Genomic DNA, 25,657 nt, shown 5'->3' on the forward strand with positions numbered 1-25,657 from the left:
AATTACTTTAAATTAAGTCAGTTTATTATAAATTAAACTGACTAAAAAGAAAAAAGAAGAAACTTTAGAATTCATGTTAGTACCAGTCCTTTATGTCCATTTCACCAAAAATTAAGTACGAGTTTGGTGGCGCGCGTAGCGGCAAAATGAAGAAACACATGCAATATTATAGAGTATCCTGAAAATATACGAGAAAGAATATACTAATACGAGATATTCAAAGTATATTCTGAGAATATATGAAAAATAATATACAACAAGAGATGTTATGGGATTATTCTCAGTATATTACATCTGTAACGTATATTTACAGTATGAGTATAGAATATTCGAATGATATCATGTGCTGTGTGGGTATAGATTCATAGATTCATCAAAATTATGAACTAATTCTCAGTTGTCCAGATAATAAATTGCAAAAGTAGATAATAAGCTCAGGCAACCACAATTATTCAAATTACCGAAGGTCTTGAGTGAAAGATAAAATATTAATGTAATATAATTTCACATGCAACTTTTAATTATGTAATAGGTTATTAAGCAGAAATAGACATTTATTTCCAAAAGATGTCTCTTTCGCTTTGCGAATAATAAAATAATAAAATTGTGGTAAAGTAAAGACTTTTTTACTGTTTGCAAAGAACAACAGTATCAATACATAATGTGTGTGTATATGTGTGCGCGCGCGCATTTCGTAAATACATACATGCGCCTTGGATAAATGATGATGCAGTCTGTGTGCTAGAACTTACGCACGTTTCCAATTAATGGTCCCGTTTATTTTAGCTTAGATACGATTGCATTCTATGCTATATAATCATGTATATACACATGTGCGTATACATATACATATGTATGTTGACATGTGCATATATGTATATACGTGACACGTGCATCCTATCGGATTGATTGTCAGATATCGTTACGTTGCTTTATCTTTGTTTTTTTTCGGAAATTAATATTAGTGTGCTTTAAAAATGTATGTGTCTCACGAATGCAGAAAATAGATAAGTCGCGGTATTTATATAAAATATGTAATTTTAAAACTGTTAAAAAAATATATGTATAGTATACTTTATTTTTATTCAATTTTAACATCACGACACAATTTAATTTATTAGCTATAAGAGAGAGTTCGCTATATATATTTTATATTCTCTCAATTCCATACAATTATTATAAAGTATGTCTCTTCGAAATATTTTTATTCCGATCTTTGATATTCGCGATTTTCTGTCTTGATTTAAATCGAATTGTTCCTCTTATTTGTGTGTAATTTATATTTGTGTATATTTAAAACGAACCATAATTAAGATATATACATGTATAAAGCGAAACGTGTCATTAAACGCATTTATCGCACAAGTTTTTTGGTTTCGATCGCTTTTAATCTCTAGATGATATAAATTCTCTCGTTATTTTGTAGCACGAAATCGCGAGAAAACGCAGGTCGCGGATAATTAAGGACGTATCGCGAAAGCGTGACGTAGCAGGTAATTAGTATACATTGGTATACATTGACCTGGCAGAGGATTGGTACTAATCTATCTAATGTAGCTCGCGATCGTGTCGTTTTCCCGACTGGTGAATAGCCTCGAGTTTGACATATAGCTTTATGTGTATCCAGTTCGATTGTACAGGGTGTCCTAGACCACCTGTACACCCCTTTTCTTTCAAAAACTAAGCATTTTAGAGAAAAACGTTTTCAACAAAAGTTGTATGGTTTCGAGGGGGCCATAAGATGGTACCATTGGTTTGACCCTGAAGAGTCATTTGAAGGTCACGTGAAGGTCACTTCAATTTTTTTAAGTGGAACACCCTATATATTTTTGCACATTCTTGTAGCTTATCTCGATAGCTTTCCAAAATACTATAATTAAGTACCTTTTCGTTAAGTACTTTTTGAGTTATGAGGCTTGAAATAATTTCTTATTTTTACATAAATCGTAAAATATCTTGTAAAATATTCATTTTTCGATTATCTTACCTTAATACTTTTATGTACAAAATAATGAGAGGAATCAATTGGTGTAAAGAAAACACATAGTTGTTTTTAAGAAAAAATATGAAATTGTTAATTGCAAATTACATATTTTTTCTTCGAAACAACTATGTGTTTTCTTTACACCAATTGATTCCTCTCATTATTTTGTACGTAAAAGTATTAAGGTAAGATAATCGAAAAATGAATATTTTACAAGATATTTTACGGTTTATGTAAAATTAAGAAATTATTTCAAGCCTCATAACTCAAAAAATACTTAACGAAAAGGTACTTAATTATAGTGTTTTGGAAAGCTATCGAGATAAGCTACAAGAATGTGCAAAAATATATAGGGTGTTCCATTTAAAAAAATTGAAGTGACCTTCACGTGACCTTCAAATGACTCTTCAAGGTCAAACCAATGATACCATCTTATGGCCCCCTCGAAACCATACAACTTTTGTCCAAAACGTTTTTCTCTAAAATGCTTAGTTTTTGAAAGAAAAGGGGTGTACGTGTGGTCTAGGACACTCTGTACATACACTCACCCGCAAAAAAAGCGGTACACCTAAAATTTGAGAAAATTTCATCAAATTTTAAATGATCATAACTTGGTAAATAATGATGATAAAAATATGTTTAAAAAAACAAAATGAAGGCTGTAATGTCCACTTTAAGAATATTTAAGTGGCAATTATGCTCAGCCATTATTTTCAAAATGGCGGATAAGGAAGTGAAAGGATGTAAAATTGATTATTAAAGGATCGAGTTTGGGACGGTGCACGGCGTAAATCAGGTAACGCAGCCCAATGAGACCAAATGCTCGTGAAAGTGTGGAGTGTTATCTTTAAAATGTTTTTTTACCGAGCTCGATACGATGATTTTTCGCTGAGTTATTCCGAATTTAATTAAAAACGCTCTTTTTTCTTCTTCAATTTGCAGCTCAGCGAATAATTATCGTATCGAGCTTGGTAAAAAAGCATTGTAAAGGTGATACTCCACACTTTCACATGCATTTCGTCCCATTGGGCTGCGATACCTGATTCACGCCACGCACTGGAGCAAAGCGGGAACCTTTATTTATCGGTTTTGTATGCTTTCATTTATCCGCTATTTTGAAAAAAAATGGTTGCACATAATTTCAATTTAATTTAGGTGTGTGTGTGTGTGTGCTCGTTTGTATACCACAAGGATAAGGACCCCGTGGTTCGTCAGCTCCACAGTATTTAAAGACTCCAAACCCTCCTTGTGGCGTGTGTGTGTGTGTGTGTGTGTGTGTGTGTGTGTGTGTGTGTACGGGCGCACGCATGTGTGTATTAATAGTGGGTATGACCTCCTCGTGCGCGTATTACCTCATTCATACGATCAGGCATACTCTGTATTAGTCTTTTTATTTCATCCTGCGTAATTGCATCCCATGCATTTTGAAGAACTCTTTGAAATTCTTGCAGTGACTGAGGTGCAGGTACGTGATTTCGTACTTTCTTGCCGAGATTGTCCCACAAATGCTCAATGGGATTTAAATCCGGACTACTTGCTGGCCAAACAAGTCGATTTATGCCAACTTCATCGAGGAAATCAAACACTCTTCTCGCAGTGTGTGGTCGAGCATTGTCTTGCATAAACAAGAAGTTCTCTCCGATAAAGGGTGCATACGGAAGGAGTATGTCTTCCACGTATACATCTGCGTTCATGTTCCTGTCAAAAAAGTGCAAATCTGTATGAGCGTCCCAGAACCAGGCCTCCTCTTGAAAGAATTGGTGTCTAAGTACCTGGCATAAGCACGTTGCACAGTTGACACTGACAGATCAAGTGCCTCAGCAACGTATCTTCGACTTCTGCCATCTTCAATTAAAGCAACAACTTGAGCAGCTTTTTCTGGAGTTATCGTTGCCATAATCGAGAAGTAATTTCGAGAAGAAGTAATTAATTATGGTTTCAATAGATGAAGTCGCAAGGAGCAACGCGTCTAGAGAGCTAGCAAATCAATCGCATAACTTGTACTATAGTCTTTCAATGTTTTTTCCGTTTGAGACGTGCTTATGCCAGGTACATTGAAAGACTAAAGTACAAGTTATGCGATTGATTTGCTAGCTCTCTAGACGCGTTGCTCCTTGCGACTTCATCTATTGAAACCATAATTAATTACTTCTTCTTGAAATTACTTCTCGATTATGGCAACGATAACTCCAGAAAAAGCTGCTCAAGTTGTTGCTTTAATTGAAGATGGCAGAAGTCGAAGATACGTTGCTGAGGCACTTGATCTGTCAGTGTCAACTGTGCAACGTGCTTATGCCAGGTACTTAGACACCAATTCTTTCAAGAGGAGGCCTGGTTCTGGGCGCCCTCGACGTACCAATGAAAACGATGACCGATTTATTGTTTTAAATTCATTAAGAGACAGACATCGAACAGCTGTTCAAATTCGAAACAATTTAAGGGATGTCCACAATTGCAATGTATCCGTTGACACCGTTCGGAGAAGATTAGCGGAACAAAATCTGTTTTCGCGCAGGCCAGCGGCTGTACCTTTTCTTACAGGTCGTCATCGCGTAGCTCGACTCAATTTTGCAGTTGCGCATAGAGACTGGAATTACGCAGACTGGGGCAAAGTACTCTTTAGCGATGAATCTCGTTTTTGTCTCTATTCTCCAGATGGACGAGAACGAGTTTATCGTCGTCGTGGAGAACGATTTGCAGATTGTACTGTAAGTGAAAGGTACAGCTACAATGGAGGCTCTGTGATGGTTTGGGCAGGTATTTCAGCGGACGCTCATACAGATTTGCACTTTTTTGACAGGAACATGAACGCAGATGTATACGTGGAAGACATACTCCTTCCGTATGTTGTTCCGTATGCACCCTTTATCGGAGAGAACTTCTTGTTTATGCAAGACAATGCTCGACCACACACTGCGAGAAGAGTGTTTGATTTCCTCGATGAAGTTGGCATAAATCGACTTGTTTGGCCAGCAAGTAGTCCGGATTTAAATCCCATTGAGCATTTGTGGGACAATCTCGGCAAGAAAGTACGAAATCACGTACCTGCACCTCAGTCACTGCAAGAATTTCAAAGAGTTCTTCAAAATGCATGGGATGCAATTACGCAGGATGAAATAAAAAGACTAATACAGAGTATGCCTGATCGTATGAATGAGGTAATACGCGCACGAGGAGGTCATACCCACTATTAATACACACATGCGTGCGCCCGTACACACACACACACACACACACACACACACACACACACACACACGCCACAAGGAGGGTTTGGAGTCTTTAAATACTGTGGAGCTGACGAACCACGGGGTCCTTATCCTTGTGGTATACAAACGAGCACACACACACACACACACCTAAATTAAATTGAAATTATGTGCAACCATTTTTTTTCAAAATAGCGGATAAATGAAAGCATACAAAACCGATAAATAAAGGTTCCCGCTTTGCTCCAGTGCGTGGCGTGAATCAGGTATCGCAGCCCAATGGGACGAAATGCATGTGAAAGTGTGGAGTATCACCTTTACAATGCTTTTTTACCAAGCTCGATACGATAATTATTCGCTGAGCTGCAAATTGAAGAAGAAAAAAGAGCGTTTTTAATTAAATTCGGAATAACTCAGCGAAAAATCATCGTATCGAGCTCGGTAAAAAAACATTTTAAAGATAACACTCCACACTTTCACGAGCATTTGGTCTCATTGGGCTGCGTTACCTGATTTACGCCGTGCACCGTCCCAAACTCGATCCTTTAATAATCAATTTTACATCCTTTCACTTCCTTATCCGCCATTTTGAAAACAATGGCTGAGCATAATTGCCACTTAAATATTCTTAAAGTGGACATTACAGCCTTCATTTTGTTTTTTTAAACATATTTTTATCATCATTATTTACCAAGTTATGATCATTTAAAATTTGATGAAATTTTCTCAAATTTTAGGTGTACCGCTTTTTTTGCGGGTGAGTGTATGTACCCTTATTCCGTGTCCTTTTCGTTTATCTCTCATTATCGTATAGTAATAATTGTTATATGTATATACTTCTGGATAAAATTAACGCATAATTTCTTTTTCACTCTTTCTTTAAAAGCTGATATTTAAATTTAAAAGAAAAAGTGAAAAAGAATTATGCGTTAATTTTGTCCAGGAGTATATATTATGTGTATAGAAAATAAGTACTTAAATAAAATTTACTTAGAGAAAAAGCTAAATAAAAAGAATAAAATACCGATACTTTGCAATATTTCTATTATCTGTTACTATTATACATTTCGATCGATAAACCAATGAGTGCGTTTCCTCGACCAGAACCGAATTCGAGCGAATGTCGAAGACGACTTTCACTTGACGGGATACGAAAAATTAAAGTCGCCCATCCCTATTTGCAAACTGGGATTAAATTTCGAACAGACACTCGGAAATGCACGAGACTTTCTCTCTCTCTTTCTCTTACTTTCTCGTTCATGCAATTTATATACATTTGTTTTTATTGTTCTCGTTAAGCTTTACGTGCTTGACTAAGCGACTTAACACCATTCTGATTAGCAACCACCTGCGGATAAAACCACCTGCCAAGGGTCATTATTTTTTGGAATTGATAACTTTTTATGCACACATATCTTTCTCAGGTGATAGTCGAGCGATTGAATATATCATGGAAGGTTTCGATTACACTATAATACTGTTATGTTTCGCGATACTAACTTCTCGATTACAGCGCAGAGTTTCAATCTAGAGAGACTGCATTATCTTCTCAAGCGTTTATGAAAGTACATTTGAAAAATTTTACAGTATATGTTCGATAGCAGTGTATCTTCTTATTTAGAATACACTGTTATATTTCTTGTTAAATTATATATTCCTATTTATATATTCCCTATATTCGTATTTAGGATATATTATAAGGATATATTTTTACATTAAGGATACATTTTATGCACACACATTAAGGATATTATTAAGATATATTATAAGTACAGTGTTACTTGGTATATTTTTTTCTTTTATTCTTTGAAATTTTTATAAAGTTCTTTGCTGTTTTTTGACATTTTTCAAATATATCTTTTCTTTTTCTTCTTTCATATTTTTATTGCTATTTTTATAACACTTTTTTATTTGCAGAAACATGTAAGGGAAAATCTTCAAGATTGCAATGTGCGAGAGATCCTTCAAGCATCTTGAAATGATACCGAAAATCTCCAAGACGTGAGTTTGTATCCTATCCCCTGACTAGAGTGAGTAAAAAACTTCCTATCATAAATTCTAAATGGATGAAAATGAAGAAAGAATAAATTCGCATAAATTGCACATAAGAAAAGTGATGTATTTCTTATTAAAAAAATGAGAAACGCATGCGAAAAATGAGCATCAGTGCAGTTTTTTAGAGAAATGTATTACATTTCGTATTCCTTAGATTTTCAAATCTATTCGTTGAAAAGTTTTAACGTAGTTTGAAATATTGTGCCGGAATTCGTTTTAATGTCTCATCATATTTGCGAGAAATTACAAGTTACATAAAACATATTACAATTACTATCCAATAGAACATGTGTAAAAGTATATGAATCAAATTGATTAAAAAAAATTTATTTATTTATTTAATTAAATATTTTTAAGAGATGAGCACTGAATAAATTTGTCATTTTACAATATACTTAATGCTCACCTCTAGAAATTTTCAATAAATTCTCTCGAAAATTTTACATATACAAACTGATTGAGGAACTCATTTTAACATGCGAGTGCGAATAATGTACTTTGAAACTAAAGATAAAATCACTTTTGTCTTTTTATAGATAATATTTATCTATAATATATAACATATCAACTGCTAAATCATAAAACCACATCATTATATATGATGATTGTGTTAATCAATTTCCCTGGATTGTTTAATGGCTTACTAATGGAGTTAAGCCATCAAGTAAATATTTTTCCAATTATATTGCACTGTATTACAGTATGCTATTTTATCGCAGCGAAAAGAATCAATTTAAATAATAATGTATTTTATACGAGAATTGTGCTAATATATAAATATCTTCATTTTCTTTCTATTTTGATTAATAAATACAAATATTGTAAATTAATTTTAAAAAATGTTATACAACAAATAATATAATTTAGCCAAATATGTATAATTTAATATATAAAAATATATCTGTGAGAGAGAGAAAAATAGAGAAAGAGAGAGAGAGACATGAGGAGGAAAGAGAAACTTATATATTTTGTTATTAGTTGCAAATATTTATCGTATCGTCACGAACGCTGTAAGATAATATATCTTTTTCGGTACATCACAATTGTTTTCACTACCTTAAAATGTGCTAATCATGCTAAACCGTACTATTATACAATAGCGGTAGCTCAAGAGTAAACGCGGGGGCGAGAGATGCATTCCACCATTGTTTCCGCGGCGTTTAACGAATAGTTAATTATCGCGCCGCGACTACAGGAATGCGTTATTGTTTGCAAGTACTGAAAAGGATGCAACCGGGACAGAGGGCCAATACGGGATACAGTGGATGAGTGGGTAGGAGCGGCGAGAGTGATACGGGGGGATGGGATAAGAAAACAAAGGAAAGGAATAAAGGGAAATAACAGGAACGCTTTGGAAATTTCAGGGAAAATAGAGATGAGGAAAGAGGATGGAATAGAGGGTGGAGAGGCGCCTCGTGTATCGAAAAGGGAGAAAGGAAAGAATCGCTCTGCTTCCTTTCTTTCCTCCCTCCCCCCGGTTCCTTTCTCTCGAGTCGATTCAGCCGGCTCGTTTCCCGGCTCATTAGTCCCAAAATGGCGACTAATCTGATTTACACGGCTTGTTCCCATGACAGACAAGACTGTCGATTATTTTCGAGATGTCTTGCATCTTTAGGTAGATTGTGCTCGCTTCCGCAAAAGTCTGGTCGAAACGAATTATCGGAACTGTTACGTCCAGACCCTGGAATGGATGGGCCGTATGGAAGGACGCAACTTACTTACCCCGTGACACACTTTATTCGGGCGTGTGTATGGATCGGATCGAACGAATGTGAAGGGCCTGACACAGGTCAGCGACCGAAGGTCTCTTTAACGCTGCGTTTTTAAGCCTATTCGTTCGATGGCCCCTTTTCGGTAAAGGAATTTAATCCTTGTTACGCGGGATGGGACCTAGTGCGATCTCGGGATTTAGGGAAGAGAACGGTTTAAATAATTAAATTATACATTAAATTAAAAATACATATATTATAAAAAAAAATAATGAAAGAAAAATACATCTTAGCAGTTGTAGGTATGCGTGAGTGGGTATCTGTGTGTGTATGTATATATTCTCGCGGGTGTTACAATCGTTCGGAGGTTATCAGTCAGAATATACAGGGAAGAATTTACGTTAAGAATTAAATTCTGACTGGTTAATACAATATACATATAATTAATATAATATAAGAAATAAAACAAAATAAAAAGTGAATGTGTAATAAAAATATGAATAACGCTTACTCATTAGAAGAAGTATAGAATTCGTCGCTTGCGCATATGTGTTATAGTTAGAATTAAAATTTTCTAAATTCGCTGAAACACAGGTCTAAATTAAAATACAATAATAAAATTAAGATAAGAGATTCGCCAAGTCTAAGTTCGAAAATTATTCATCTATTTCAACGGCTTCTCCCAAAAGTAATGATAATTCAAAGGAAAATAATATGAAGAGAAAGGAAAAGATAATAATAATAATAATAATATGAGGATGGGAAATTAAAAGAAAACGGAAGGGAGTCAAGAAAAAATAGAAATGAAAAGATATATATAAAGAAGGGCTGAAACGAGATATAAAGATAGAAAACAATATAAATTCTCGGTAAATAAATCAGAAAGAGCTAAAAAAGAGAAATAAGGAATTGTTCGCAAATCGCCTTACGGAGATTCCCGGCGAACGGGGAATTGTTCGCGAATCGCCTTGCGGAGATTTCCGGCGAACGGGGAATTGTTCGCGAATCGCCTTACGGAGATTCCCGGCGAACGTGGAATTGTTCGCGAATCGCCTTACGGAGATTCCCGGCGAACAGGGAATTGTTCGCGAATCGCCTTACGGAGATTCCCGGCGAACGAGGAATTGTTCGCGAATCGCCTTGCGGAGATTCCCGGCGAACGGGGAATTGTTCGCGAATCGCCTTGCGGAGATTCTCGGCGAACAGGAAGAACAAGGAATGAGACTGGAGGAGAGGTGAGACAAGGATTGATTGATTGATAGTAATTAGTAAAAATTTAATGGTTATTAAACCGTTTAAAATTATTTGTCAGACATAGATTTTAAATTATGAGATAGTAAGATATGGGAAAGGGAGAAAATGAAAATTACTTAATTTTACTCACAACTCATTGGCATCACAAAAATGAGTGCGTTCATAAAATTGCAATGGCTGAGGTCGGAGATTTATAACATGAAGAGCTGGGTAATGGAGATGTTCATCAGAAAATTCACACGATGCACAATTAAATGTTAACAAAATCATTTTCACTGTGATATAAAACAGATGAATAACTCAATTGTATAATGCAAAAAAAAAAAAGGATCCCCGAGGCTATATAATTTTAAAATTGAATGACTGAATCTTGACTGGCGCTGTGAACTGAACTGTCAACTGCACTGCTGCTCGTTGGAAGAATTAGCGTACTGAACTGTCAACTGGAGTGTTAAATGCGCGCGTTGCGCCTTGCGCTTGCATTTTAAAGTTATTACTCCTCCTCCCTTCTGGATGGTGGGGAATCTTTTTAGGCGAATTAAATAATTTCTATTACTCTCTTCCTAAGGTTAAGAAGCTTGATTTTTTAGAAGGAGAGGGGTCTCTTAAGATTTTTATTGGTTAAGCTCTTTGGCTCGAGACTTAGCTCCATCCAGTAGAGAGTGGGAGTGAGCTGATTATCTTATCGCTTGATGATTTGGCGATTCGGAGAACGCTCGAGGGTGGCCTGTCGAACGATCGCACGTGCACTATCAATTTCAAGAATATTGCTGTATGTTTAGATTTGGACAATCTTCCCGAAAACCAGATCTTTATTTTAAAATTTCTTTAGATAGAGAGGCTTCGAACATAAAGCCATACCAATAGATACGGGACAGTTAGAGTTTCTCATAACAATTTTTCATCTCATAATTCACGAATTTATTTAGAGTTTCGTTAACGCTATCTCGACTGGCCATTCCCTGAATTAGATTTGTTAAAGTTTAATAGCGATACACGCGGATTAGGTTGCGTTCTTCTACGCGTTATCATTATTCCTAAGAAGAATCGATTTACATTCCAAATGCAAGTCGATCCTCGATTTCTTTCTTCCACGAAATCGTTTCGAGGAAAGAAAAGAATCGTGGAGTCCACCGGACGTAACAGAACAATCGCGAACTTTTTGTCTTTTATCTGTGCGAATCTTTGGAAAAACAACGCTTAGAGACACTGTTATTAAATTACACATATGTATACTTGATCAAATTATGTATATGATCTTATTAATAGACATGTTTTTAATTAATTGTTTGTAATTAATTATTTGTTTCACAATATTTGAATTTATTAATCGAATTTATATAAGAAATGAAGATATCTGCATTAGAGCATACATTTTGTAAATTAAATTGTTACTTAAAGTAATTGTTTACATTAAACAATATCGTAAAGTGCAATACAATTTCACATGCTGTAATACAACGTATTTGAAAAAATATTGGCATCTGGGAAAGTTCCAAGAAAGTGAAAAATTATTTTAAAATGTATTGTAGAGAGATTTGAACAGAATTAAGTTATTAATATAATTAATTAAATTTAAACAGAATTAAGTAATTAATATAAATACATATGTATAATAATTGTAAATAATTTATAATTATTATATATATTATATATAATTATGGATAATTTATTTAATAAGTTATTTATAATTGTTATATATATTTAATAATTATAAATAATTTATAATTACAATTTATATTACAAAATTTAATTTATAAACTTTGTTTATAAACAAGCCTTCTATTTTTTCATATTAATGAAAAGTAGCCATAAATATATGGTAATAATGTGATAATCGGGAGTTGTATTAGAGCTTGATTAAACTGTGAGAAGGAATTATATCAAGAGAGTGTATTTATACAAATGCATTTAATTAGATCATTTATACACATAAGTTTCATATGTCATGTAACACATGATAATGTAATAATCTGTAAGTATTTACGCGTGAGTGATTTATTGCAAATGTCTGATTTTTACAATTTTCCTTATACTGACATAAAAAACCAACATATATTCATCATTATATTCACGCATTAATTACCAATAAATCCCTGCCGATAAATTTTCCGATATTTTATTAAATCTGAAAACCTGTGGCCAAAGCACGTTCGCATATTGTTCCTCTTATGAGATTCCGTTACCATAGATAACTTCGAGCGTTCGTCCGTGCAAACTCCCATCTGTACCAGATCTTTCGCTTGTCTTTTCTTTATTTCTACTTTGGGAGTTCTACTTTCTCCGGAAAGCGTCACAGGATAGATAGAGATATCCTGCTAATTGAATCGTCGTCGCCAGACGAAATTGCGCGCACAGAATTAGATTTTCCGATCATTAAGTGGATGGTTCTTTTGATGATTTCTTTTTTTATTGTATATCTGTTTGTATAGTGAATTTTTCTAAATTACGGAACAAAATTGAAATACTAATAAATTCGAATGTTTTACATTATTTAGATAGCAACAAAATTGTTAATAAAGTATATACACTTATATAAAATGCATTTGGCGACAAAAATATCTTTTACGAATATTTTTATCTCATAGATGTTAAACAGAACATTTTTTAACATTATTATATTTTTCTTCGTGCATTAATTATATAGAGAATAAAAGCAATATAAGTATTCCGAATCGATATATTCTTATCTTTTAGTACTGCATTTGCTCAGAGTTTAATATTGATAGCCTTAGTTCGCACAATTAATTTAACATACTTTCGTTAAATTAGCACATCCATTAATGTTAATGTTAATTTATTGTAAAATTATATGAGTAGGTATACAAGGCGGGTTCTAACGCAGGTCCTCTCAGGGGGGGTGAGGCGCGAGGGGATCTCAGCGGCGCGGGGGAATGACGTCACGCAGGATGGAGGGGGTTTTCGGCGGCGCGGGGGAATGACGTCACGCGGGACGGAGGGGATTTCGTAGGCGCGGGGGCTGCGGGGCAGGGCGGGGGACGCTTGTGTTGGATGTTTTATGACAAGTATAAACAATCATAAACCGATTGATAAACAGCGGTATTTGAAGAGGATTGGGTCTTCGGGCCGAGACTAACGTGTCGGGACATGTTTTTCGCAAACAAAATGGCTCTCGCGGTACCCTCCCCCTCTCCCCACAATATAAGTAATTCTAGATTTTTTTCGAATTAAACAATATAAGCGGTATTCCTTTGAAGAGGATTGGGTCTTAAGGCTGACTAACGCGTCGGGACATGTTTTCGCAAACAAAATAGTTTTGTACTGTTGTGATACACCCCCTCTCCCACAATATAAGTAATTCTAGATTTTTTTCGAATTAAACAATATAAGCGGTATTCCTTTGAAGAGGATTGGGTGGATGGAAATGCGTGCGAAGAAATTACGTCATGATTTAGACTTAAAACTTTATTTATGTTTTATGTATATATATATATATATATATTTTTTTTTTTCTTACGTACTATGAACTAAAAACTAAAGCTGCCAGCTCACAATCGACGAGCTGATGCTTGTTGAAAGCGTCACTCGCGCGTATTACATTAGATATTTCTTTTGGATTTATTACAGTAGACGCGATATTGGAGAATTGCGTAAACTTGACATCAACTGTTTCGATAATTTTACCCAATCGATCAAAAGTTACATCTATGCATTGATCGAGATCGAACATACGATGTAATGTCGATTCGACCATCATCAAGCATACGTTTGAAGATTCGAGACTTATGAGTTTGACGTCGTTAATCGTACGAACTCTCACTGTTAGCGGTCCAACGCTTATGAAATTGTAGTCATCTTTAGAGTTGTTCCAAAGTAATTTTTGAATATTGCGACGTTGCTCGTAGAGTCCCTTCCACGTTTCGAGAGATAATATCAGTTCCTTTCCTCGATGATCTCCTATGGCAATCTCCACGTAACTCGGTGGACCCACGTTGATACCAATTTCGAGGAATTTGAATTCCGTAGCTGTCAATGCGTATCGTCTACCTAGTATACGAACCGCACGACGTTCCAACGAAATGCTACAGAAAAATTAAAATTAAAATAATAGTAATAATACAATTTGTAAAAAAAAAAAATATATAAAAAATAGAAAGAAGTTAAATGAAACTTACTCGTCACATTTGTTCTCAAACGATGGAGTTTTATCACGACTCGGTACGTAATTATTCACACGTCCTCCGATGCCGCTGTTTCCGTTTCTTTCGACGTAATACATTTCTCTGGGAGTTATGAAAAGTGAACCACGAGAGCGGTGTTAACGCGACACTGATCGTATAAGAAATAACCGAGTATACATGACGCTCATCTTCCAAAAGTATAATGTGGTGGGGGGATCAATGCTTTGAATTTTAGGAGAAGGGGGGATAACGCTCAGACAAAAAATTCTTAGAAACGCATGGAAAGGTCTAGGAAGGGGAAATAAGAGATAAAACATATTAATGTTTACATATTTTATTTTCTTGCAATTCTTTCTGGCGTTGCGACCACCAGTTAAATATTTTGAATACATTTTGTAATGCGCAATTCTTAACATGTTTTCCACATCGCATACTATTGGTAATATCTAATTTATTTAGAGAATCAATATCTTCATAGTCTGCATCCAAGGTTTCAATAATATAGCCGTTTCCCGCATCGTCTAGTATATCGGTCAGCCATTTTCGCTTTTCAAGTCCTTTAACGTACACGACAGACGATTCTTCTTCTTCTTCTTCGTGTATCGTACCATCGACAGCTGTTGTAATTACACGCTGAGCCAAGCCATACGGAACGTTTCCGTCTTCCCATTGTAATCCATGATGATTTCTAATCACCCATGAGACTTGACATCGCTCAGATTTTGTAAGCACGCTCCACGGTACGGGACTTGCGAAAAAGTAATGCGAGAGAACATATCCCTTTCTCAGAACCGCAGCTTCCTTCACGACAAAATTTCTCCCGACAATAAATCCTTGCAAATCCACAAACGTTGGTACGGACATGACGAGATCTCTCTCTCTCTCTCTCTCTCTCTCTCCCTCCCCGATGCATCAGTCAAGAGGAATGGGAAACTCTAAAATCATCTCGCAGCACTTTGATTTATATCCTGCTTCTCCTCCCCTCTCTCTCTTGTGTCGATGTTATCGCTTAGGTGATTTTGCGTACAACGTTGGTCAACGGATTGTACTGGATCACACGATCGTGTATGATGAGACAGTACGCAGTGGTATTCGCCCGCACGTTCTCCTTACATTCGAATTCCAATCTCACATCCACGGTTGCGCTCTTGACCGATTCGTTTTGTCGAGAACAATCGATAATCACGAACGGACCATGACGTTGAAACTGTAAGATGGAGAGACTCGGCTCGAGATACTCGTATCCGTAATAGATCTTGCAGAAGCGCGCGTACGTGTCGTAGAGAATGGCACATCTGCCTTTTTCGAAATCCAGATTCATATCGTCGTACGGATAACATTCCGAATTCAGATAGAGTTTCACGTTGATTAATTTGCAGTGGTCGAATCGACTCGTATCTTCAGACATGATATTTTTCCGGTTTGTCTGCAGAGCGAAGACAACGTATCGTGGTTTCTCCAGTTGAGTCGCGGTCTTAATGGCCCACGAATGCTTGGTTGTAAGCTGCAATAGCGGAAACTCGTATAGATCCCACGAGCGAAAACCCATGCTGAGATATCGTCCGCTTTCCAGAGCACGCAGCATCGACAGTTTTTCGATCTCGCTCAACAGCACGTGTGGCATTCGCCATTGTATCTTGAATATGTTGATCACAGGTTCCAGTGTCGAATCTCCAAACAGACAATTATTATTGTTGCGCGATCGTATTAAGATCAATTCGTGACGAGCGTTAATCACCACTCGTTTATAATCCTCGCAAAATCCCAATAACATGTGGAGCGGTACGCAAAAATTGAAATGTCCATTCTCATAGGTCCACGGATCCCAGCCAGCGTTTTTCATAATCACGTTTCTATCGGATGATACCGTTACATAGTTTTTGAGCGTAGTAGTTATTCCTACGTTTCTATTGCGATCAATCTCAACACCATCGAGTTCGTATCGAATCTCATCGAACATGAATGCGGCGCAATTATTTGCCAGTTCCACATCACTTCCTTCAGCTGGTTTGGTTTTCGTTAGTTGTCCCTCGATGTATAGGAAACTCTCATACGGCAATGTATACAGATCCTGTTGTTGTATGGGTATTCTTATTTCATCACTGTGTCCGAACGTTGTATTGGCGAACGGGTTGTACGTGTGAGTCTCGATCTTGATGATACGATTGTCAAAGATCGGTTCATCACCGATGTTGAGAATGTCGGTCATCGTTCAGCTGTTTCGCACCGCAAATCCCAAAGATTGTAAAAACGCAACGTTCGATGCGCTGAGTTTCTTTTTCTTGGATGATTTGATATTAGCGAACGTCGACGTTGTTGTTGTTGTTGTTGTCGGTGGTGTTGCTGGTCTCGTAAAGATTGCGTTATCTCTCACGTCTTTCGATCCGTTCAATACGAGCATCTCATACGTCGCATACGTACGTGCAATCTTACGGTGATCTCTTCTCCTCGAAAATCGAGCAATCGTCCGTTCTGGTCGACAACGCGTAACGTTAAATCCGTAATGCTCCGCGCGATGATCGGCAGGTAAATGATCTGTGCAGGCGTTTCCGATATCTTATATCCCGGTGGTACCCTCGGTGAAAATTCATGTATCGTATGAACGAGTATGCCGTTGTTGTACGCACCCGCGGTCACGTTACACTCTATACGGATAATATTCACGTTGAGAATGTTAATCGGCATGTTTGATTCGTACCATTTTCGCGGCTCGAGAATACGATTCGAAAATCCTAGCAGCGATCCAATGTTGTCGGGTTTGGTAAAGTTTATTCTGTAGGCACATTTGATCTCGCTCCTCATTGTATTGTAATTAGCACGGAGCACTATCGGATATTCATCATCTTCATAGTCAATGTGTTTCTTATCGCGATGTTTCCGTGAAATTGCTTGTTTCAAAAATTCATGTATATTTTGCAACTCATACGATCCCTCGGGAATCGTAATTTCCTCGTCGTCTTTGCCAAAGTAAAATTTATTATTCGAGGAATTCACATTCGGTATCGTGTGATAAGTCTCAAAATCCGTTAGACCGAGCTCGTATTCGCCGTCGCTCAAATCTATGGTGGGAAAGAAGTTTGCCGTGAGAACGCTACTCTTCCCAGTCAATGTGAACGTCATAGACATGTCGACGAAACTGTTTAACGAATACTGAGTTAAATAGCGCAATATCTGTCTTTAAATTCACATGCATCGACCGTTCGAAGAAACTGCAAGCACAATTGTCCGCAGATGCTCTGATCATAAGTTTGAACAGGTGTGTAATTGTACTGTATCTTCGTTACGTTTCGTCCGAGATATCGCACCAATTCATTCGGTGGTCGAAGATTGCCGAAACTGTCGAAATATATAGCGCGATTCCCCCTCTTTGCATACGCTACCCAATGAGTACCTGGTCCTTCGACGCTATCCAAATTTACAATGCCGCTCTCGTTTTGATATATACCACCGATCGGTAACGAGTTGCGCATGAAAACACCTCTAAAATATGGAATGTGCATACGTTTTGCCAGTTGTAGCAATTGTATGTTGGTAGTTGCGCCCTGCGGCATTTTTAGCGTCTCTTTGACGTTTTTTTTTTTCTCGTTGAGGCTCCTCGTCCGTATTTGTAAGGAGCGAGATATAATCCGTGACCTTCCATAGCGCGATTGTGACGTAGCATCTCTTGCAACTGACGTTGCGCGGCTTTTCCGTCGTTCACCACCTTCGCTACACCAGCCGCTCCACCGATCAGGGATCCGAGCGCACCCAACATTGGTAGAATCGGCAATACACCGCCGCATTTCGCTACCGGAAGTATCCGTTTCTTCGCCGTTTTTTTCTTCGTCTTCGTCTTCAGACCCATACCGAGCTTCGTCTTGGCTTTCATCGCTGTCCAGACAGCTGTGGCGGCGGCTCTCTCACCGAGAGTCGAATCTCTCGCAACGATGCGATTCCGCGCTTTCTCAGCGAGTATCTTATCCGCCGCGTGTCTCTCGGTGAGATCGTTGCTCCGAGAGTATGCTATATCGTGTTCGCGACACGCCGCGTCCAATGGATTTATACCTCGATCGTCTCTGACTAATCGCTTCTCCAACCGTGTGCCTGGCCCGCAAAACTGATAGCCGGGAATATGGAATTCGATCGGAAGTGTGTTTATCGCGTGATTTAATAGGCCTCTACCTATTTTCGTTGACATTCGCTGCAATTCTTTATCAATGGTGCCGGACCGTCGATGTGTGTTTTCTGCCACGGCTGATTGTAGTGTTCGTAACAGCGACGATACGTCTGAACCTCCGGATCCGCTTTTATGTGTTCCGGAAGTTTGTCCCACACGTAGTGGACGTGATCACCGCACATTCGCAACAGAACAGCTTTTGACACAAATTGTAGTTGTTCGACGCTCAAATCGCGAATGTCGGAAGGACTTGATAGCAGAACGAACATTTTTTCTCTACTGAGCGACTCGTGATTTCGCGCACCTATAAATAGGCAGGCGTTCGATCCAATCGGTAGTGTTGAAAAAATGAGATTCGTGCGACAACCTTTGACGATACGCGTGACGAATTGCGACGACAGATTACGATCAATGGAGGACAACGCAGAGATGCGCAGACACGGTACGATGCTACCGACTACTATACGCGCGATCGTTTGCGGCCCCTCGAATTGTGGTAAAACCAACGTTCTGATAAGTCTACTGGAAAGCCCGCACGGTGTACGTTTCGAGAACGTGTACGTGTACTCGAAGTCGCTGCAACAGCCGAAATATCGATATCTGGAGAATTTGTTGACGCCGATTGACGAAATCGGCTATTTTACGTTCTCCAATAACAGTGACGTCATTCCACCGAGCGAGGCACGTCCAAACTCGATTTTCGTCTTCGATGACGTGGCGTGCGACAAGCAAAATACGATAAGAGAGTACTTCTCAATGGGTCGTCACTCGAACGTCGACTGCTTCTATCTTTGTCAGACGTACGCGAGAATACCAAAACATCTTATACGCGACAACGCGAACCTGCTGATCTTGTTTAAACAGGACGGTACCAACTTGAAACACGTGTACAACGATCACGTGAATACCGACATGTCGTACGGGGATTTCAGTGAATTATGTCGTACTTGTTGGCAACAAAAGTATGGATTTCTAGTGATAGATAAGGACAGCTCATTTACGAACGGGCGATACAGAAAAGGATTTAACGTGTTCGCGATACCGCAAAACGATTAGTCGCTGCCGACACTCTGTCGACATGGCTGAAAGCGATAATATTCGCGAGCGTGAAAAGATTGCGAGGGAGATTGAGAAAACGAGCGAATCGATCCGCAAGAAACATCGCGCTTTGAAGACCGGTAAGATCGACGACGATATCGCGGTCAAGACTCATTTTAGACCTATTATCGAGCCACTACAAAAAATCGTCGACCACTCTAGCTTAATCGCGGTGAAAAACGAGCCGGAGAGTAACGCTATAATTAAAACGTTACCCATCAAGCGGTACAAGGAAGAAGAGGAGAAGGAGGAGGAGGATGAGCATACGACACCGAAAAAAAGACAACGATTGAAGGCGAATCGTTTATCGACATCGGATGAACCGCTGATAACCTCCACACCGTCCGCGACAACGAGAATCGTACAACCCACGATACCCGAATCACTCGCAATCGAAAATGTTTTCGAAACCACGGGCAACCCGCTCGAATCACCATCTGTTCGAAACATGTTACAAACGTTGGAAGGTCAAAAAATGTTACGAGAGTACTTCGGGCCACTGCCACAAAAGTACATGAGCGCTTTCCTTAGTGGCGACGAAAAAAATCAGATCGATCACGTGTACGGTGTCTATTTCAACGAGAATGAAATGTGGCTCGGTAACAAACGATTCGACATCGACGCAGATGACTCTATAATCATAGACAAAGTGAGGTACATTGGTACACCTGGATTATACGAGTTGATCTTCAAGAGAATTCCCGATGATGACATATACACTGAGGAGGATATGCAAAAATATAAGAGCATATTAATGGCGACGAGTGCGCATAAACGCCAATATGATGCGCAAGGTCAATTAAAGAGCAACAGGGGATACAAGTATAAACACATAATTGCACCGTTGATGTCGATCGAATCGAAAAAGAAAAAATGCGGTACGGGAGTATCCATGCCTCGCGCGATGATGCTAACCGACAATAAGATCGATTACGTGCACTGGGACGATCCCAACGAGCTAGTGGATCGTCTACGATTGCTCGATGCTTCGCGCCGAGCTGGCCACAACGCTCACGACAACGAGATCCTGTCGATTATAGAGGAACTTCGCGAAGTCGGCCTTATTATAAATTAAACGGTGTCTCAACGAAACTGATCAGTCGATCGACGTCACTCGCATCGAGAAAAAAAAATGCCCATCAACAAATTTGGATTATTCGAACAGAGAAATGAAGCAATTAGAACAAGCGATCATTGGGATAAATCGGTGACAAGTTACTTGCGTCAAAACGCTCTGTGTCGCGTCGCTACGTACTATGACGCGAGGTCGCGCAAGATTCGCCGTGTAGCGCAACCTGAGGCTGATACCGATGCAGTCAACAAACTGTACGTGGAACAATGCGTTAAAACGTTGAAGAATCAGCAGAAAGAATCAGACGAGAAGCTGACTGCGTTCGAGAAGGATGTGCGAGCTTTGCAGACTGCGATAAACGAGCTTCAGCGTGCGATTAACACTAATTCAGAAACAGCTACGAGCGGCTAAACAGCGGCTATTGAACATCTACAAAGGCTTATCGAACTACAATGAGTGGCAGTGATCGAAGAGGAAACGGCTGTGAACGAGGCTACGAACAATTCAAGAACAGTTGCGAACGAGGTTATGAACACCTCAGGAACGGCTGCGAACAAGGCTATGAACACGTCAGGAACGGCTACATACGAGGCGGCATACAACTCTGGAACGGCTACGAACGAGTCAGAAACGATTGCCAACGAGGCTGCGAACGGGTCAGAAACGACTGTGAACGAGGCTACGGACTACTTAGAAGCGACTACCAACAGGGTCAATCACGGCAACAAACGGGTCAAGAACGGCAGTGAACGGCTCAGAAACGACTATCAAACGTGTAAGGAACGACTATCGAACGGGTCAGAAACGGCTAACGAACGGCTATCGAACGGATCAGAAACGGCTATCGAACGGGGCAGGAACGACAACTAACGGGGTAGGAACGGTAACGAACGGCTATTGAACGGGTCAGAAACGGCTATCGAACGGGTCAGAAACGGCTAACGAACGGCTATCGAACGGGTCAGAAACGGCTATCGAACGGGGCAGTAACGACAACTAACGGGATAGGAACGGTAACGAACGGCTATTGAACGGGTCAGAAACGGCTATCGAACGGGTCAGAAACGGCTAACGAATGGCTATCGAACGGGTCAGAAACGGCTATCGAACGGCTATCGAACGACAACTAACGGGGTAGGAACGGTAACGAACGGCTATTGAACGGGTCAGAAACGGCTATCGAACGGGGCAGGAACGGTTATCGAACAGTAACGAATGATAAAACGCACGGTGATACTCGGGGCACACATCGTTTGATCGACGAATCGAAACAACGATGGATCGGCGATCGGGAATAACTGAGGAAGCGAAGAAACAACATAGTTTAGAGAAACAGCAGTTGGTGAACGAATTGCACGCGCCGGCGAGAAAAAATTTTCCCCGAAGACATGTCATAGTGCGGGGATACGATGACTTGTGGCAAGCTGACATTGTCGAGATGCGTCCGTACTCTCGTTTCAACAGAGGTTACCACTACATACTCACAGTCATCGATGCGTTGAGCAAGCACGCGTGGGCCGCACCACTCAAGAGTAAAGGCGGAAGCGAGACAGCTGACGCTATCGCTGAGATAATTCGAAATAGCAAAAGATGTCCGAAAAACTTACAGACTGATATGGGGAAGGAATTTTATAACGCTGACGTGCAACGGCTCATGCGGAAACATGACATCAATCATTATTCTACATATTCAGTATTGAAGGCATCGATCGTTGAGCGATTCAATCGCACGCTGAAAAACGACATGTGGAAGATGTTTACGCTGAACGGATCTTACAAGTGGATCAGCGCGTTGCCGCGACTCGTATCGGATTACAACGCGCGCAAGCATCGAACGATCGGTATGCGACCCGTCGACGTTACCCCCGCGGTCGCTGAAAGACTCTTGGCTACTGTGTATAATCGTGTAAATATCGCGGGTCCGGCAAAATTCAAAGTAGGTGACTCGGTACGCGTTAGCAAGTACAAGACAATTTTTGAGAAAGGTTACACGCCAAATTGGACAACCGAAGTGTTTAAAATTGTAAAAGTGCAGCATACTAATCCCGTAAGCTATCTACTTGAGGATTATCGTAAAAAACCTATCGCTGGAGCGTTCTACGAGCACGAGTTGCATCGCGCGAATTATCCGGACGTGTATCTCGTGGAGAAAGTACTGCGTAGGAGGGGTGACGAGGTTTACGTGAAATGGTTGGGATTTGACAATTCGCACAATTCTTGGATACATAAAGACAATGTGATTTAATTCATACAGTGTTTATTTTTAATTTTCTGGAAAAAATATATGTGTATAACATATATAATATTTGAAAAATGAAAATATACATAAAAATCCTTATCAATATTCCTTGCGATAGTACATGTATTTTTTAATATAAGATGTATGAGATATGCATTACAAAAATATATGAAATATAAAAATACAAAAATCTTTATTAATATTTCTTTCACACACACACACACACACACTTTACAATGGTATCTTATAATGCCCCCACGGTAGCGTATCGGTGGTTTCGGGTACGATATACCGCTTGTCGTCGTACGGACTCAGAGCAATTTTTGTCTCGCGGATTGTGTATACTTGGTGCAATTTCGATCGTATACACGACTGCTGGCGCGTCATTTCAATTTCTTCTTTCAAACACCGTGTGTAATCGTCAAACGTTATCGTTCTCGCGACAACGTTGCTCTTGACGCCTTTAACTTTCTTCGTATCCTTTTTCCCATCGACTCGTAATGCGTACATTTTTGCTCTGAGCCCGGCAAATTCGGTCATTATGGCACCGTTATTTTCATCCTTCATTAGACCCGGTACCTTTTTATTTACGAGCGGCATACCGTACGCATTGTTTGCAGCATAATCGCTAGTGTCGAATCTGCTGACGTCGCGCTTCATATTTTTGTACATGTCTTCGCACTCAATGTGATATATGAGACTATCGGTATCGGTGTACATGACCTTACATTTGTCGCGATACAGGGGAGACATATACTCATGATGAAACTCGTACAAACATGTCTTGGATATGTCGAGTATACACATACCCACGTAGATTGGTTTGTAGAATTTCACCTCGAGTTTGCGCAATTCCACAGCTATTAAATTTTCCGAAAAGACGCTTCTGCTGTGGAAATTTGGTTTAGCGATCATTGCCTCTGCGCCGTATCGTCCGTCCCACTTTGTTAATAATTTTACGTCGACACGATTACGCACATTTTCCATCGTCTTGCCAAATACCGCGTTATTCATAAGTTTATATAAATTTTTTTCAAAATCATTTTTCGCGAGTGTTCTAAACTGTGTATTTAATTCGATATAACTGCGAAGCCACGGAGATTGTGAAAACTGTAAAATTCGATGTATTTTTGTAACGCGAAGGCCGTGTCGCGTACATTGCTGTAGATTACGGTAGTGTATCACGTAACGCTTCTTATCGTATAATGTTGCGAGGAGTTTGTCTTGCCGCTTGCCGGGCGGCTTGTCGCGTGTCGGACAAAACGGAAGGTCAGTGTGCGTATCGTGAAGATGTTGCGGGTACTCGAGATCGACTTCGAGGATATAACCCGTAGGCGAATCTAACGCGATCGATGCTACGTCAAAATTCGACACGTCATCGACCCATCGAAAATCGGCATAGGGCAACGGTTGACACATTGCCCATCCGTATAAATTATTTACATCGAAATACATCAAATACGACGATGGTTTCGATGGATCGTACGATTGTTGCATGTACTTGTTATTAGCGCGCGCGTATCTGTTGGAACACTGACTCAGACCACCGCGTATACCGCGTTCGATAAACATGACCATGTCGATGTCGGTAAGCAATTCGAACGTAATCTTTGTATGCTTCAACATGGCGTCCCACGTGTATCCGGGAAGAGTATAATAATACGCAGGGTCGAGTCCGTAACTTTCGATACATTTCTCGCGAAAGTTTTCAAAAATATCGGCTAATAACAAGACATCGATTTTAAGATATAAATCGCTATACTCGCCTAGCGTTCGAATGGAGAATCGCGTCCAGATGTTCTCGGCGTGCGCGTAATCGCTCTCGGATATAGTTTCACCGGTTAAGGAACTGTAAAATGATTCGCGCGGTGGTAAACATGTATCTTGCAACTTGTCAACGGAATCGATGTATTCGTATGGAAACACACCTTTTCGTGTTAATAATTTGAAATTTTCACTCGATAAATTTTGAAATTCTGATTTTAAAATATCCAGTTTATCTTTATCTAGATAAGATGCTAATTTGTCGAGACTTGCCGTAAGAAATTTGAATGAATCGATGAAGCGTAATTTTACTTGATTTTTTGGTTTTTCTTCCTTAAGATCGACGTTTTTGGTAAACGATATATATTTCTCTTTCGTTATTGGAAGTAACTCGACTCTCCCTTCGAACGCTGTGGCTATTTCCTCGATAATGAAATGCGAATCATAACCGGATAAATTATGAAACACTATCGGAATACAGAAAGACTCTTTATAATTTAAATTACAATTTGAATGCGCGGGACCTCTGTACCGTCCAGTCAAATGGCAATGATCGCGTACGCGTGTATCGTCTTGCGCGAACGGTTTTTCGCATATATGACATTGAGTAGCGTTATTAAATTTTTCACACTCTTCAAATGTTAAATCTACCATAGGGACATTAGTAGTTAAAATATTTTTTACACGAAATGCTAACATTTTAAGTTGCTCGACGAACCATGCTATACAATCGGTACTGCGACGCGAATGATATGCGGATAATGAGTCGTTGTACGAGCAATGTATATAATATGCTATGCTAAATACTTGATGGTGCTGGCACATATTCTTCTCTTCCTCCATCTTGGTCAGAACGCATTCCAAGTCGGCGTACACGATGAATGGAAGCTGCTCTTTCCTGTTGTAATTGTTGAACGATAACCACTTGTCCTTATCGCTCGGTAACCGGATAGCGCAGTCATTTATTTTTCCGCA

At 39.1% G+C, this 25,657-nt stretch overlaps 2 protein-coding genes across 2 annotated transcripts; both read right to left on the minus strand.

Moving 5' to 3' along the window:
- Nucleotides 1–13,567: 13,567 nt before the first annotated feature.
- Nucleotides 13,568–15,223, minus strand: LOC145969875 (uncharacterized). The gene is made up of 2 exons (XM_083096174.1): nt 14,348–15,223; nt 13,568–14,254 (listed from the first exon to the last, which is right to left on the minus strand). Exons 1-2 carry the CDS (start codon nt 14,449–14,451, stop codon nt 13,693–13,695), a joined length of 666 nt encoding a protein of 221 aa, XP_082952300.1. The 5' UTR covers nt 14,452–15,223; the 3' UTR covers nt 13,568–13,692.
- Nucleotides 15,224–23,133: 7,910 nt separating this feature from the next.
- On the minus strand, nt 23,134–25,648 carry LOC145969873 (uncharacterized). The gene has a single exon (XM_083096172.1). The coding sequence runs from the start codon at nt 25,523–25,525 to the stop codon at nt 23,150–23,152; it is 2,376 nt and encodes a 791-aa protein (XP_082952298.1). The 5' UTR covers nt 25,526–25,648; the 3' UTR covers nt 23,134–23,149.
- Nucleotides 25,649–25,657: the final 9 nt, after the last annotated feature.

The sequence above is a fragment of the Camponotus vicinus genome, unplaced genomic scaffold (genome assembly GCF_025532165.1).
Source record: "Camponotus vicinus isolate PSW18456_S1 unplaced genomic scaffold, iyCamVici1.0 SCAF_4, whole genome shotgun sequence".
Taxonomy (NCBI): Eukaryota; Metazoa; Arthropoda; class Insecta; order Hymenoptera; family Formicidae; genus Camponotus; species Camponotus vicinus.